We start from the raw sequence: 14,879 nt of genomic DNA, 5'->3' as shown, positions 1-14,879 counted from the left end.
GCTATACATTGGTTTGGAGAATTATATTTAGTCTTTACTCATCTGTGACCATGATACCTCTTTCCATTTTGCAAGATTTTTGTTTTACAGACTTCAGTAGATGGATTGTATTCCCAGATCTCTTCTATTTGTATTGCTTCGCGTATAGGATCATTTTTTTCATTGTATTTTCACATAAAGCAATGCTTTGGTTTTTTAAATTCAATTACAAAAATATTTAATGAGTGCCTTCTTCTTTGTTCTGCACACTGTGCTTGACACCAGGGGGCACTAGAAGAAATAAGCCACAGAGCATGTCCTCAGGAAACTTACTGTTTTCTGAGGACACAGGTCCATAAACAGCACGTGGGCTGCTTTGGTGGGGAACGCTCAGAGAATTCTGCAAGCCCAGAGAAGGGTCTTGGACCCGTGCGGAAGTTCAGGGATGGCCTCCTGGAAGAGACGACACCTGAGCTGAACCTTGAAGGCGGACAAGGATAACAGTACAGGATTATCAGCCACAATACTGAACTCCTCCATAAAAATAGGTTGATTCTTTTCATTTTTCTAAGAATATGAACATATGGCAGAGGAATGAGTTGTGGTCGGGTATGCTTTCTTCCTTTCTAATACTCTCCACTTTTCTCTCTTTCATGCCCTATCTCCAGACTTTTCTAAAACAATGTTATTATAAAGGTTAGTGGAAGTATCCTTATTTTGTTCCTACTTGAAGGTGATACTTTAATATATCTCCAGTAAGGATTATAATGTTTACTGCTCATTAAATAGTTTCTCATTTGCAGTTCATAACAATTATGTAGGTATATATTATTATCCCATTAATCAGATGAAAAATGAAGATCTGAGAGATCAAAGGAGTTGTCCTAAGTCCACAAGTGGTGAGGAATGTCAGAACCAGACCTTGAACCTGGGCCTTTTGACCTAAAATCTTTGGCCCCTGCCCACTTTCTGTCAATGCTTCCTCAGGTGTTGGGTGTGTGCTTTTGCCAAAACAGGCTGTACTTGTTAAGGATACTTGTTGGCAGTCCTCTCACAGGGAAGTGTTTATCACAGAAAAAGTGGTTGGCTTCAAACACTGCCAAACAATGCTCCTGCCCAGGTCCATGTGTTGGAGGCTCTTTGTGAGGAAGGGATTAAATCCAAGAACTTGGACTTCAGGGCAACTCTGAGCTAAGCTATTCCCTCTCTCTCCCACCTTGCATTTTTCCCATCCTGCCTCATCCTGGCAGCCCTGACCTTGTCTTTTGGACTTTGTTCTGCAAGGCAAATGCAGACTAATAGGACAAAGGGCGAGGAGTCGGACTGCAGAGTCAGGTAGACCTGAGTTTCAACACCAGCCTTAACACTCGTTAGCCATGTGATTGGGCAACTGCTCAGTGGAGCAAAGTCTCAGTTCCCCTTCAGTAAAGAGAGGGTAATAGTGTGCGTCTCAGTGGGTTTTTGTGGGAGAATAAAATGAGAGTCTATGTACCTTCATAGTGCCTAATGCAGAATAGGTTATTTTCTTACTGCTTTTTCCCCTGCATTTCTTATGGCCCTGCAAATTTATTCATTCATTCATTTACTATGTGTTTTATTCATTTATCTACATTTACTATGTATTTTGAATGCTTTCCCTGTACCAGACACTGCAGTCGGACACTGGATATATTAGTAAATGGAATTGACATGGCCCCTGACTTTGCAGAAGGTGCAGCACCATGGAGGGAGACAGCCAATCATCAAGTTAAAAATACATTAATAATGCAATGAAGGAATAGAATAGGATGCTGTGGGAGGGAACATAGAGGCCGGCCTGCTTTATGTTAGTGCTCAGGGAAGGCCCTTCTGAGAAATGACAATCAAGCTGATACATGAGAGGTGAGAAAGAGCATAAGAGTAACATGATCCAGGACTGTGTTTTAAAAAATTATTCAGGCTGCTTGTGGAGGGTGGAAAGGAAGTAGTTAAGGAGCAAGAGAGGACGTGGAGACTCTATTTAGGAGGCTGCTGTAGAAATCTAACAGGAAGTGGTGGTAGCTTTGATGAAAGTTATGGTTGTGGAAAATGGATATATACAGACGTTTGAGAAATAATTAGGAGGGAAATAGTAATAGATTAGATGTGAGAGAGTATCAGGGTCTCAAGGCTCACTCCCCAGTGTCTGATTTGGGCAGCTGGCTGGATGACGTTACAGTCGCCCCTCGGTATCTGTGGGGGATTAGTTCCAGGACCCCCTGTGAATACCAAAATCTGCAGATGCTCAAGTCCCTTATATAATATGGCATAGTACAGTCGGCCCTCCGTATCTGCAGATTTGGAACCCGTGGATACAGGACCAGCTGTATTTATAAGATGGAGTGATAAATAGAGGCTTCAGTTTTGGTCTGAATCTGGACTCCTAGGAGTGTAATCATGCTCAAAGTTTCTCTGGGGTAGAAGTTATATGGCTTTTGTCCCAGGAAGGCATTCCAGGAGCTAGGAGGGAGATGCCCAGAAAGGGGCCCTTGAAGATGAGCCCCATCCCTGAGGTTCTGGGTACAGACCCTTCCTAAGACTGAGGCTGGACCAGGAGAACCAAGAATTTCTCCCTTCCACCCACCAGCCACATAACAACACAGCACCAAGTACTATGTAACAGCAGACTACTACTGGGAAAGGAGGCGTGAATGTGGAGAGAGAACCCCTCTGTAGTGCAAGCATACAGAGACTGCTAAAAACTGTGGGTGGAATAGAAACACTGAGGAAAACCCTCTGGCATCCCAAGTCCCACAGTTAGCAACCCAGTGCTGGAGGAGTTTGAAGCCTATGGTGCATTGGAGGTAACTATAGAAACAATAAAACCCAGCTCCAGCTCAACTACTGACTAGGTTGACTCAATCCCCAACACTTAGGGCCTGATAAGAGAAAAGGGGTACACATTTTCAAGTGTAAATATTATTTAACTCAGTTTATTTCTGTATACACAATTGTCAACAATAAATAAAAAATTATAAGATACGTATATATACACACACAAACAGGAATAAACAAATCACTGTGAAGAGCAATAAACAAAACCAAACCCAGAAATGACCCAGGTATTGGAACTATCAGACAGGAACTTTAAAATACCCATGAGTTATATGTTAAAGGATATCATGGAAAAGATATGCAACATGCAGCAACAGATGGGAATTTCAACAAGGAGAAGGAAACTATAAAAAACGTATAATTAAAATGCTAGAAATAACAAAATATGATATAAGAGATGAGGAACTTCTTTGATAGCTTATTAGAAGACTGGAAAGAGCTAAGAAAAAAACTTTCATTTGAAGATAGGTTAATAGAGATTATTCAAACAGAAACACAAAAATAAAGTAAAAAAGAGTGGGACAAAACCAGAACAGAGCATCCAAGAGCTGTGGGAAAATATCATATATGTATTTGGTGCCCCAAGAGGATAAGAGAGAAACTGGGACAGAAGAACTATTTGAAGAGAAAATGGTTAAGTTTTCAGAATTACTGAAACACAGCAAAGAATCTCAGATCCAAGAATCTCAGAGAACCCCAAGCAGGATAAATACAAACACACACTTGACACATCATAGTCAAAGTGTTGTAAATCAAAGACAAAAGTCTTGAAGGCAACCAGAGAAAAAGAAACTTTAAATACAGAAGAATAAAGATAAGAGTTATAGAAGACTTATCATCAAAACAGATATGCAAATTAGAAGACACTGGAAAGACAAATAAAGACTTTTTTAGAACAAATAAAAGTTGACAGAATGCATTGCCAGCACACCTGTGTGACAAGAAATGTTAAAGAAGTTCTTCAAGCAGAAGAAAATACAGACCCACACAGTGAAATCAAGAACATCATAAATGGTTACAATGAGGGTAAATAAAGAAGACTTTCTTATGTTTAATTTCTTTAAAAGATAATCGACTGCCTAAACCAAAAATATGAACAATGTATTATGGGATTTATAATATAGAAGTAAAATGTGTGGCAACAATAGCAAAAAAGATAGTGGAGGAAATAGAAGTATATTGTTATAAGGTATTTATACTATATATGAATTGGTGTAATATTACTTAAGAGATATTATAAAGAGCTATATTGTAAACCCTAGGGCAGCCACTAAAAAATAAGAAAAAAAGAGACATAATTAACCAGTTGATAGTGGAAATGAAATGGAATCATCAATCCAAAAAAAAAAAAAAAAGAAGAAAGTGAGAAAAAGGAACAAAGAACATATGGGCCAATAAAAAAAAACTAGCAAGATGGTTCCAACCATGTCAATAATTATATTAAATGTAAATTGTCTAAGCACCCCAATTTAAAGGTAGAGATTTTCTATCAACAAGAAATGTTTTAAATATTAAAACATAGGTAGATAAAAGGTAAAATTACACACTATGCAAACAATAATCAAAACAAAGCTAGAGTGGCTGTATTATATCATAAAGTAGAATTAGAAACAAGGGATATTATAGGAGATAAAGGGAGATATAATAAAAGGAGTCAATTCATCAAGACATTATAATCCTAAAAGTATGTATACCTAATAATAGAGCTTCAAGATATAGAAAACAAAATGTATAGAAGAGATTATAACATTAAATGTGTATAGTAGAAAGGAAGAAAAATTTCAAATCAATGATCTACATTTCCAACTCAAGGAACTAGAAAAAGATGAACAAATTAAAGCCAAATAAGCAGAAGGAAGGGAATAAGAAAGATTAGAACAGAATCAGTGAAACAGATAAACAGTAGAGAAAACTAGTGAAACCAAAATGGAGTCTTAGAAAAGATCAATAAAATTTGTGTAAACTATTAATAAGATGAACAAGAATTAAAGAGAGAAGACACAAATTATCAATACCCAGAAAAAAGGAGGCACTTCTATAGATCTATAGACATTGAAAGGGTGTAAGGGAAAATTATGACCAACTTTATGCAAATAAACTTGATCATTTATAGAAAATAGACAAGTTCCCTGAAAGACACAAAGTACCAAAGCTCACTCAAGAAAGAATAGATAACTCAAGTATACCTATATGAATTAAAGAAATTGACTTTATCATTAAAAATCTTCCCATAAAGAAAACTACAGGTCAAGTTGGCTTCCTTGGTGAATTCAATGAAGAGAGATTCAATTTAAGGGAGAAATGATGCCAGTACTATAGAAGCTTTCAGAAAGTAGAAGAGGAGTAAAACACTCCCTAACTAATTTTATGAGACCAGTATCTCTTTTTTTTATTATTAATTAATTAATTAATTTATTTATTTATTTTTGGCTTGTTGGGTCTTCATTGCTGCGCGTGGGCTTTCTCTGGTTGCGGTGAGCAGGGGCCACTCTTTGTTGCAGTGCGTGGGCTTCTCATTGCGGTAGCTTCTGTTGCTGTGGAACCCGGGCTCTAGGCACGCAGGCTCCAGTAGTTGCGGCACTTGGGCTCTAGAGCGCAGGCTCAGTAGTTGTGGTGCATGGGCTTAGTTGCTCTGTGGCATGTGGGATCTTCCCAGACAGGCCTCGAACCCGTGTGCCCTGCACTGGCAGGAGGATTCTTAACCACTGTGCCACCAGGGAAGTCCCAGAGACCAGTATCTCTTATGAATACAGATGCAGATATCCTCAACAAAATACCAGCAAACTGAATCTAACAGCATAGAGAAAGAATTATATACCATCAAGCGAGATTCTTTTCAGAAATGCAAGGTTGATTTAACGTATGGAAATCAATGAATGTAATACAACATATAAATAGAATAAAGGACAAAAACCACATGATAATGATAATCTCAGTAGATGCAGAGAACTCATTTGGCAAAGTCCAACACTCCCCATGATAAAAAAACACACAACAAACTAGGAATAGAAGTAAAGAAAAATTTTAAAAAAAAAGAAGTTAATATCCTCAACCTGATAGAAGGCATCCATGAAAACCCACGTCTAACAACATATATAATGGTGAAAGAGTGGATGCTTTCCTTCCAAGATGAGATTAGGTAGGAAAAAGAAATAAAAGGCATCCAGATTGAAAAGGGAGGGACTTCCTTGGTGGCACAGTGGTTAAGAATCCACCTGCCAGTGCAGGGGACATGGGTTTGATCCCTGGTCCGGGAAGATCCCACATGCTGTGGAGCAACTAAGCTCATGCGCCACAACTACTGAGCCTGCGCTCTAGAGCCTGCAAGCCACAACTACTGAACCCACGTGCCACAACTACTGAAGCCCTCTGAGCCTGCACGCCTAGAGCCTATGCTCCACAGCAAGAGAAGCCACCACAATGACAAGCACACTCACCACAATGAAGAGTAGCCCCTGCTCGCCGCAACTAGAGAAAGCCAGCGTGCAGCAACAGAGACCCAACACAGCCAAAAAATAAATAAATAAAATTTTTTTTAAAAAAAGAAGTAAAACTATATTTGCAGATGACATGATCTTGTATTAGAAAATCCTAAGGAATTCACACACAAAAACTAAAATAATAAACGATTTCAGCAAGGTTGTAGGATACAAGGTCAATATACAAAAATCACTTTTATTTGTATGCACTAGCAATGAGCAATCTGAAAATGAAATTAAAATTGTAATTCCACTCCTAATAGCATCAAAAAGATTAAAATGCATTGGGATAATAAAAAGAAGTTCAAACCTTATACTCTGAAAACTACAAATCACTGTTGAAAGAAATGAAAGAACACCTACATAAATGGAAAGGCATCCTACATTCATGGAACAAAAGACTTAATTTGTTAAGATGACAATACTCCCCAAATTGATCTACAAATTCAACCCAATCCCCATTAAAATCCTAGCTGCCTTTTTTGCAGAAATTGATAAGCTGATTCACGAATTAATATGGAAATGCAAGGGACCAGAAGAGCCAAAACAATCTTGAAAGAGAACAGAGTTGAGGGACTCACACTTCCCAATCTCTTAACTTTCTATTGTACAAAGCTACAGTAATTAAGACAGTGCACACAATTAGTATTCCTGAAAAAGAAAATGGAAAAAAACAGAATAGATAAGAAAATACAATTATATAATCAAAGAGAAATTCTTCAACAAAGTAAGGCTTTATTCAGCACTTGCTATATACTGTGCTAAGTGTTCTATCCATTTATTATTCCATTTAGTTCATAGGACTGCACTAAGTGAAAAATTCTATTACCATCTCCATTTTACCAATGAGAAAACTTTAGAGACTGTGACTTGCCCATAGTAGTGGAGCTGGGCTTTGAACCCAGAATGGCAGCCCGAGTCCAGTGCCTTACTTGATACTACAGATCTGAATTTTTAGATTGAGAGTTCACGCTGTGTTCCAAGAATAGCTGACATAGAATGATGAATGGCAAGACAACGCCTGGTAGATTTTCTAGACTTCAGGGAGAAAAGGACTGCTCTTTGCAGATTGTCTACAGGGAGAACAATAAGGCTGGCTTCCGAGTTGTCCACAGCAACTGTCAACGTTGGAAGACTGGAGTATCGTCTGCCATGTTCTGAGGGAGAGAAAGTGGGAAATCCGAGAATGTCATACTCAGGTTTAGAGGAACAGAGACAAGAGACAGACATTCTTACACCTGTAAGAATTCAGGGCCTGTAGCATCCATGAGCCCTTTTTGGCAATATTCCACCAAGTAAGAATCAATTTAAAATAAAGAATTAAAGAAACAATGAATGCATCTGATTGATTGATTGAGGTATAGTTGATGTACAATATTATATAAGTTTTAGGGGTACAGCATAGTGATTCACAATTTATAAAGGTTATATCCCATTTATAGTTATTATAAAATATTGGCTATATTCCCTGTTTTGTACTATATATCCTTGTAGCATATTTATTTTATACATACTAGTTTGTACCTCTTAATCCTCTACCCCTATCTTGCCCCTCAAATGCATTTTGATATAGAACTGATGCAAAACAATTATGGGGGTAGAAATAATCGTTAGGTACCTTGGCAGTAAAAAACAGTACTATAACAAAAATAAGAGGCTGAGGAGAAGGCAAAGGAGAAGGTAGTATGATTATGTCAGTTTCCTCATTTTTGTTCTGGGTCAACAGATACTGTATAGTGTTGAAATATGTAGATAAAAGAATGACCTACTTTCTGTCCTTTCTCTGTCTCTTTCTTTGTCTCCCTGTCTCTGTCTTTCTGTCTGTATACACATATACACATACATATAACACACATGCATACATGTAATAAATATAACATTTTTTAACTTTAGAGAGACATAAATGTATGAACTATGTGTAAAAAACCCACATTTTTCTGAGATTGAGTGATTACTTTGGTCACCCTTTAGTTTCTCCTGTCAAATTTAATTAAAATTAAAACCAGTATGTATAACAATCTCAATGTTTGTAAATGATTTTTATCTTTCTCTCCTCTTGATACATATGTACACAGAGATAGCTGGGTTATCGTTCAATCAATGTTCACTGGCTATTTCTATCTGGTAGAATTTGGGATGATTTTTAATTTTCTTTTTGTACTGTACTACATTGTTTTCACTTTAAAATAATCATGGCTGGCTTCCGAGTTGTCCACAGCAACTGTCAACGTTTTAACGTTTTAAAAAATTAAAACTATTATCAAAAGCAAATGGAGGATAATTTTTTAAAGTTTCAACGTTGGACCCCCAAGTGGAAATGTCAAGGAAGTAGTCGGATATATGAGTCTGGGAAAGTCTAGACTAGAGATTATAAATTTGGGATTCAGCAGCATGTAGATGATTTTTGAGGAGTGGATGAGATCATCTTGAGAGACACTTAACAGAGAAGGACAAGGGCCCAGGACCGCACTCTCTGCGTCTCCAACTCTTTGAGGATGGGTGAGGGTGGAGCCAAAAATGACAGTTCTCAGAGGCAGGAGGAACACCTACCTCTTAGCGCTTGCAGGGCCAAGGGCTAAGTCAAGAAGGAGCCAGGCAGTTTTGATAAGATGCTGGGATGTAGTTCAAAGGCAAGGGTTGCCCACCTGGATTTCGTTCCGCAACGTATTGTTCGTTGTGTGTCTTCTACTTTTTTCCCCCTCCCAAAGCTCATAAGGTAGAGAACCAGCAATTGCTTCAACTCCATTTGGAGAATAATTTCAAGACCTCTAAAATATTTGGGGTTTGGCTAACAGCTGGATCTTTGGAGAGCTGCTGAGTCTCAGCAGATGTTGGCAGCATGTCTGGAGAGCACTCCTGTGGTTTTTAAATGGGCCACAAGTAGCTTCTGGTTGATAAATGCTTTATTTGACTTGTGAATTTAAGGAGAGCAGCCTCTGTAACAGTAGCTAAGTGTTTACCCTTCACTGTATCCCCCTCAACTTGCAAGCCTTTCTCTTGACTAGTTGGCAGTCTTTCTGGCAGGGCTAAACACGTAAACCCTTAAAACCTCGTTATCTGCTGACAAGAGGTCAAGTTTGGGGAGAGGGGGAGTCGAGGTTGTTTTTCTCAACTCTCCCCTTGAGAATAGGTAGCTGCTGCCCAGTCCACAGGCCTCAGCTCTGTAGCCTGGTGAGTTTGCCCTCTCTGGTTAATTCCAGAGCCAGTGCCAATCACGGCACTCTCCAGCTCTTTCTGAAGCTCATCATACTCTGGAGGGCTGAAGCCACGGGCCACCCATCAGTGACCTCAGCCACTGGTGGATGATGACCGTTTCTGTCCATTGCTGGACCGGCTTCTGTGTCACTCAGCCTCTCTGTCAACATCCTGGCTTTCGGCAGAGCCACTCCACCTCTAATGCTTCTCCTGGCACCGTACATTCATCAGCACCCTTCACTCCTCTGTCCTCAGTGCCAGGAGGGCCACACGTGGCCCGGGGTTAGCAGTTGTTCCCTGTCTCACAGAAGTCACTCTCTCTGCTTTTCTCATGCCTACACTTCTACAGCAGTGCCTTGCACTGACGTTTGCATACAGAAGTTAATTTTTCAAGTCCTGCAGTGCATTTAGAGACAGGGTTTGAAGGAGGTAGGCTTGCATGTGGATCTGATTAGTTTTCCGATTTTCTCCCCTTCTAGGTAATACTTTCTAATATTCAAAACAGAAGTCCTAAGCCTGGCTCTGCTCCCCACGATCAAGAACTAGGTTTTTTCCTAGAAACAGGACTACAGAGAGCCCATGTCCTCTATTTCAAAAATGGGTAAGCCTTCTTCTTTTTCTAAATCAAGTTCCTAAAGAAGGAAAATAGAAAGCCTTATAATGCTGTCTTCAGTTTAGTTTTTATCATAAAGCAATTTTAAATATAAACCACAATGGGAATTTTTTTTTTAAAAAAAGAATGAGCATAGGCTCTTTTGTCTCTTCTCCACCTGGCTCCTCACTTTCCCATGAGATCTGTAGGTGGGAGGAGGGAGGAGGAGGCTCCCCCATGAGTACGAGTCACAGTGTGGAGCACCAGGACCAGCGGGGGGGGACTGGGGGCCATGCTCTGTGCTCCCTTGCCTCCCTGGGATGGTACTGCACAGGCCTCCCTGCTTTGCTGCGGGGAGAATTAATGGATTGGAAACCCTGGATCATCTCCCTTTGAACGGCTGATCCGTTTAGAGAACTGGATTTGCCAAATTTCAGACGGTTTTTATGAAAGCGAGTATGGCTGTAATGCCACACGGGTACATTTTCCCCTTGAGCCGCTTTTGAAAAGAGTTTTTAAAAGGTTTAAGAGCCTGCATGTAAGGGATAGCTCTCTCATGCATTTGATGCTTGTTTTCCTTTTCGTGTTGCTCTTACGAGAAATGCGATGATGCCCTTCCAAATCTCTTCAGCTGTCCCTTGTTTTGACATTTTGCTGCAGGATAGATGTGCATGGAGACCAACAGTATGTATCTGGTTCCCCTGTAGCTCCTCCTAGGCTGTGCGTGGGAGGCCCCTTCCTCAGGAACAGTCCAATCGCGCTTTAAACTGCAGATTGGATAACTCAACAGGGGAGTTGCTCCCTCTTCATTTTCAAGAGCTTCAAACCTTGGGGCGTAGCTCATGGAAGTGGGATTTCATCTGCCCAGAGCCACGTGCTTCTGTTTCCCATTTGTTGGGGAGTAAATGCTTATTTTCCAAATCCTATTAAACTGTTTGTGGAGAAGGCCTGCTTTGCTCCAAAGGTTCAGATTGGCAGGGCCCACAGAAGGCTGCAATAAACACCCCGAAGTTTGGAATGGCTTGGTAGCTCTGGCATAGATGCGTTTGAGTTTGATCTCATCTGTCACTGATTGAGATCGTCTGAGTGATGGTGCATGTCCTCTAGGCTGAGTTTTTTTGTTTTTTGTTTTTTTTTAAGTATTTGTTTATTTATTTATTTATGGCTGTGTTGGGTCTTCGTTTCTGTGCGAGGGCTTTCTCTAGTTGCGGCGAGCGGGGGCCACTCTTCATCGCGGTGCGCGGGCCTCTCACTATCGTGGCCTCTCTTGCTGCGGAGCACAGGCTCCAGACGCGCAGGCTCAGTAATTGTGGCTCACGGGCCCAGCCGCTCCGCGGCATGTGGGATCCTCCCAGACCAGGGCTCGAACCTGTGTCCCCTGCATTGGCAGGCAGATTCTCAACCACTGTGCCACCAGGGAAGCCCTAGGCTGAGTTTTGAGTTCTAGTTTCTTTGCTGTTATAAATAGAGAGAGAAGGGAGGGAACGTAGAATATTTTTTTCTGTTTATTCTCCCTTTTCACAATAAATAGTGTCATCACGGAGGAAACTCCAACCCTGGCTTTCCCTCCCTCTAACCTGTGAGTTTGTGTGATTGATATGCAAGTCCAGAGGCCGGAATGAATTTCCCTGGGGCTTTCAGGAGTCCCAAACCAATACCTTCTATTGAAAACGTTTTGTGTGAGATTGATAACGGTGGGCTGGATAACTTATTTTCCTATTTCAAGCCTATTCGTCGAGGAGGAAGAAGCGGGGCTATGGGGCTCTGTCCTCTTACCCTGAACCTTTGGATGCCCACCAGAACCCAACTAAAAAATAATGATGAGAGGTTTGCACTAGGTGATGGATTACGTGCTGGGAATTGCTTACTGGCTCATGTCTCATTTTATGTTACCCAAGTTCGAGAAGATTCTGAAGATTCCATTGACATAGTCAAAGTTAAGGGACTGCTTAATTTTGAAGCCCCTCTTCCTTTTTGCTTGTCCTCTTGCTGTTCTCCCTGGCTCTAAAGACCAGTGATGCATTGAGCCGGCTGCTTGGAAGGCTCTTGTCAGCTGCAGTGTTCTAAAAGCAGTAACAAGAGGTTACGTGGGTAGGTGGAGGTGAAGGCCAGTTTTGAGACCACAAAATATGGACGAACAGGAGAGAGACCAGTGGGAGGTTTTGGACATGCCAAGCGCTGTCAGGGCTGCTGACTTACACGGTGGGTCCACTCGGGCCCAAGAGCCACACCCGGGGGCATTCATCAGTGGACGCCTACAGCCAGTGTCTCTGCAGAGCAAGTGGGGACAAATGGAGGTGGTTGCCGTCCCTAGCACCAGTGGCTTCCCATCTTCCAATGTGTTTGCTCTGCTCCTTCGTTGTCTTGCTCCCTTTTTGTGTTTCTACACTTAAAAAATATATATATCTGGAAGGATGTAATTGACAGGATTTGACTGATTTTCAGGGTTAGGAAAATGCATCATAGATGAGTTTGGCAATAAGAGTTACTAATTGTAAAGCATATCTTTTTCTTTAGAAATATACTTAAATATGTTCAGCTTTTTAGTTGCCAAGGGCCGTGAACTTGGGTCTCTTTCAGAGAGAACCTGACGCCAGGACCAGTTCCTGGGCCCCTCCTGATCCCTTAGATCCCTTTTCTGTTTACCAAGTACTTTTATTTCATCGTTGATCCTCATGGCGTTATATCTTCCACGTCCACCACCCGCCCTTGGGTTGGCGGTGTAAACAGTATCGCCTCTATTTCACGCACGGTGACCTGGCTGCCGGGCTTCTGACCTCAGTCCTTTCAGTGCTGCCCCAACTGCAGGGGAAATGCTGTGTGCAGGGCCTTGGCTCAACCTTCAAGCCGTGCCTTGTCCACCATCCAGCCTCTCTTGTGAGGGAGCACTTGACCCCGGGATGAGACATTGCTGGGGGATGGTCCCCAGCCTCCACGAATTGGTGTTTCCTCATCACACTTTTCCTCATGTCTCATCTACAGCCTGTCACAAATCATATGTTTCTTCTTCTCTCCTCCTCCCCCTGCCCCTCTCCCCCCTCCTTTCCTCCCCCTCTCTTTCCTTCCTCACCCCCTTCCCCTCCGTCTCCGTGTTGCCCCGTCACTTCCCGCCTTCTCCCGGTCCCCTTGGAGGGACCGAGCACCTGTCATCATCCCAGCCCCAGTGTCCTTGAGCGTGGTCTGGCTTGGCACACACCCACGTCGATTTCACGTGGGTTTCTCTTATCCCTCTGGGTGGCAGCAGCAGGCCTGTTACGGATGAGAAAAATATCCTGCTTAGGCTCTGCAGAGGGTGAAGGCAGAGAGCGTTAGCCTCGGAGGGCCAGGGCTGCTGCCTCCGAGCTTCTCGAATTTCCTCGCCCACGGTAGGCACTCGGATGAGGGCAAGCAAGGGCACTGGAGCCAGAGGACCGGATAAGGGACCAGCCCTTCTCCTCGCTGGGTGCCAGTTTCTTTATCTGTGAAATAGTGCCAGAACCAGAGAGAGCTGTGTGAGGCGCAACTAAGAGAACGCACGTGGAAGCATTTGGTGCAGCGTCAGGCGAACAGGCGGGGGAAATGGTAACTTCCAGCGGTGATGAGGGCCGGCTGGCTTTCCAGCTGGAAGTGGGACCACACGAAGGTCAGGCTCCAGCTGAAGTGGAAGTTCTCGAAGCAGGCGTCACTCATTTGATTGCAGAGCCTCACACAGCAGAGTTTTCAAGGAAGGGCACTCGTTTTTGACTGCTGGTGTGAGCGAGCTCTGCTCGAGATGCATAACAATTAGCTTGGACCCCTAATAACCGAGGGCCACCTCAGTGTTTCAGAGAAGGGGGGCGGGGACGCCTGGTGTGAGGCGGTAGCACTGGGTGTTCTGGGCAGTGTGCAGAGAAGGGGCCTCAGCCTGGGGCTCCCCTCAGCCTTCTGAGAAGTGTTGCCCCTCCTTGAGTCCTTGAGGCCACAATGCCAGAGAAGCTTGGGTTTGGGATGCCGTTTATTTACTCCATGGTATTTAGGAATATTTAACTATATCTTATAAACAAAGGGTAGCCAAGGACATTTCAAGTAGCTTTGCTTCTTGTTCCACAACCATTCCACCGTGTCAGGTGTGCTGGTAGCCACATGGATCCTAGTGTGTGGTTTTCCCTGATTCTGAATTGGTTTTAATTCAAGGGGGTGGGGGTAAATTCGAGCAAGAAGGCAATGAGCGTCAGTGTCTGGGAAATGTACCCGCTGGGTTGTCCTCTTTCCTAGGGTGCATCACGGAGTTCTGTGTGGGAGATCCTGTCTCGGAGAAGGTAGGAAGGCAGGCAATATGGTCAGACTCTGGGCCTCCCCCCACGTGCTTGCAGCCAGGCCAGGGAATAAAGTGGGACGGAGGGCTTTTTGGAGTTGTGTTATTACAGTCAGTCACTGCTATGCGTTGGCTTTAAATAGACCTCTAATTACCACTACACATTGACTTTTAAAAGTTTTTCAACTTCCCCAGTCATCTTGTTGACCTCTGCAACTGTTCAGCCCTGCTCAGTGTAGCTTGGAATTAGAAGGCAGGAAGAAGGGCCATGAGGCCTGCGGTGTCCCATGGGCTGCTGAGGTTCCTGGGTTTATGGCCTCAGAGAAACAGTAGCAGCAGACAGGCTCCCACGGGCCCTGCTGGGGGTGGGAGAGAGGGGGAGGGTGCCGGCCAGGAAGCGAGGGGCCTTGGCTCGATGCACGGCCTCCGCAGGCACTGGAGCGACTTGGCCTTGTGTCCTCTGCACTCTTGCCTGCAGTACGTCTTCCTTCTGGCGGTGATAGAAGTG

The 14,879-nt window shown here is 42.8% G+C and overlaps 1 protein-coding gene across 6 annotated transcripts in view; it reads left to right on the top strand.

Annotated features, from left to right (window-relative positions):
* Window positions 1-14,879, top strand: part of TTC7B (tetratricopeptide repeat domain 7B) — a 240,435-nt gene that overhangs the window by 63,780 nt on the left and 161,776 nt on the right. For all 6 annotated transcript variants that reach the window (XM_036842602.1, XM_036842601.1, XM_036842604.1 and 3 more), the window contains one exon: window positions 9,986-10,107. In XM_036842602.1, the coding sequence (XP_036698497.1) occupies window positions 9,986-10,107 (122 nt within the window). The remainder of the gene's footprint in view (window positions 1-9,985; window positions 10,108-14,879) is intronic.

The sequence above is a fragment of the Balaenoptera musculus genome, chromosome 2, assembly GCF_009873245.2.
Source record: "Balaenoptera musculus isolate JJ_BM4_2016_0621 chromosome 2, mBalMus1.pri.v3, whole genome shotgun sequence".
In the NCBI taxonomy this organism is placed as follows: domain Eukaryota; kingdom Metazoa; phylum Chordata; class Mammalia; order Artiodactyla; family Balaenopteridae; genus Balaenoptera; species Balaenoptera musculus.
Note: the sequence above shows the minus strand (reverse complement) of the source record. Positions and strands in the feature narration are given on the sequence as shown.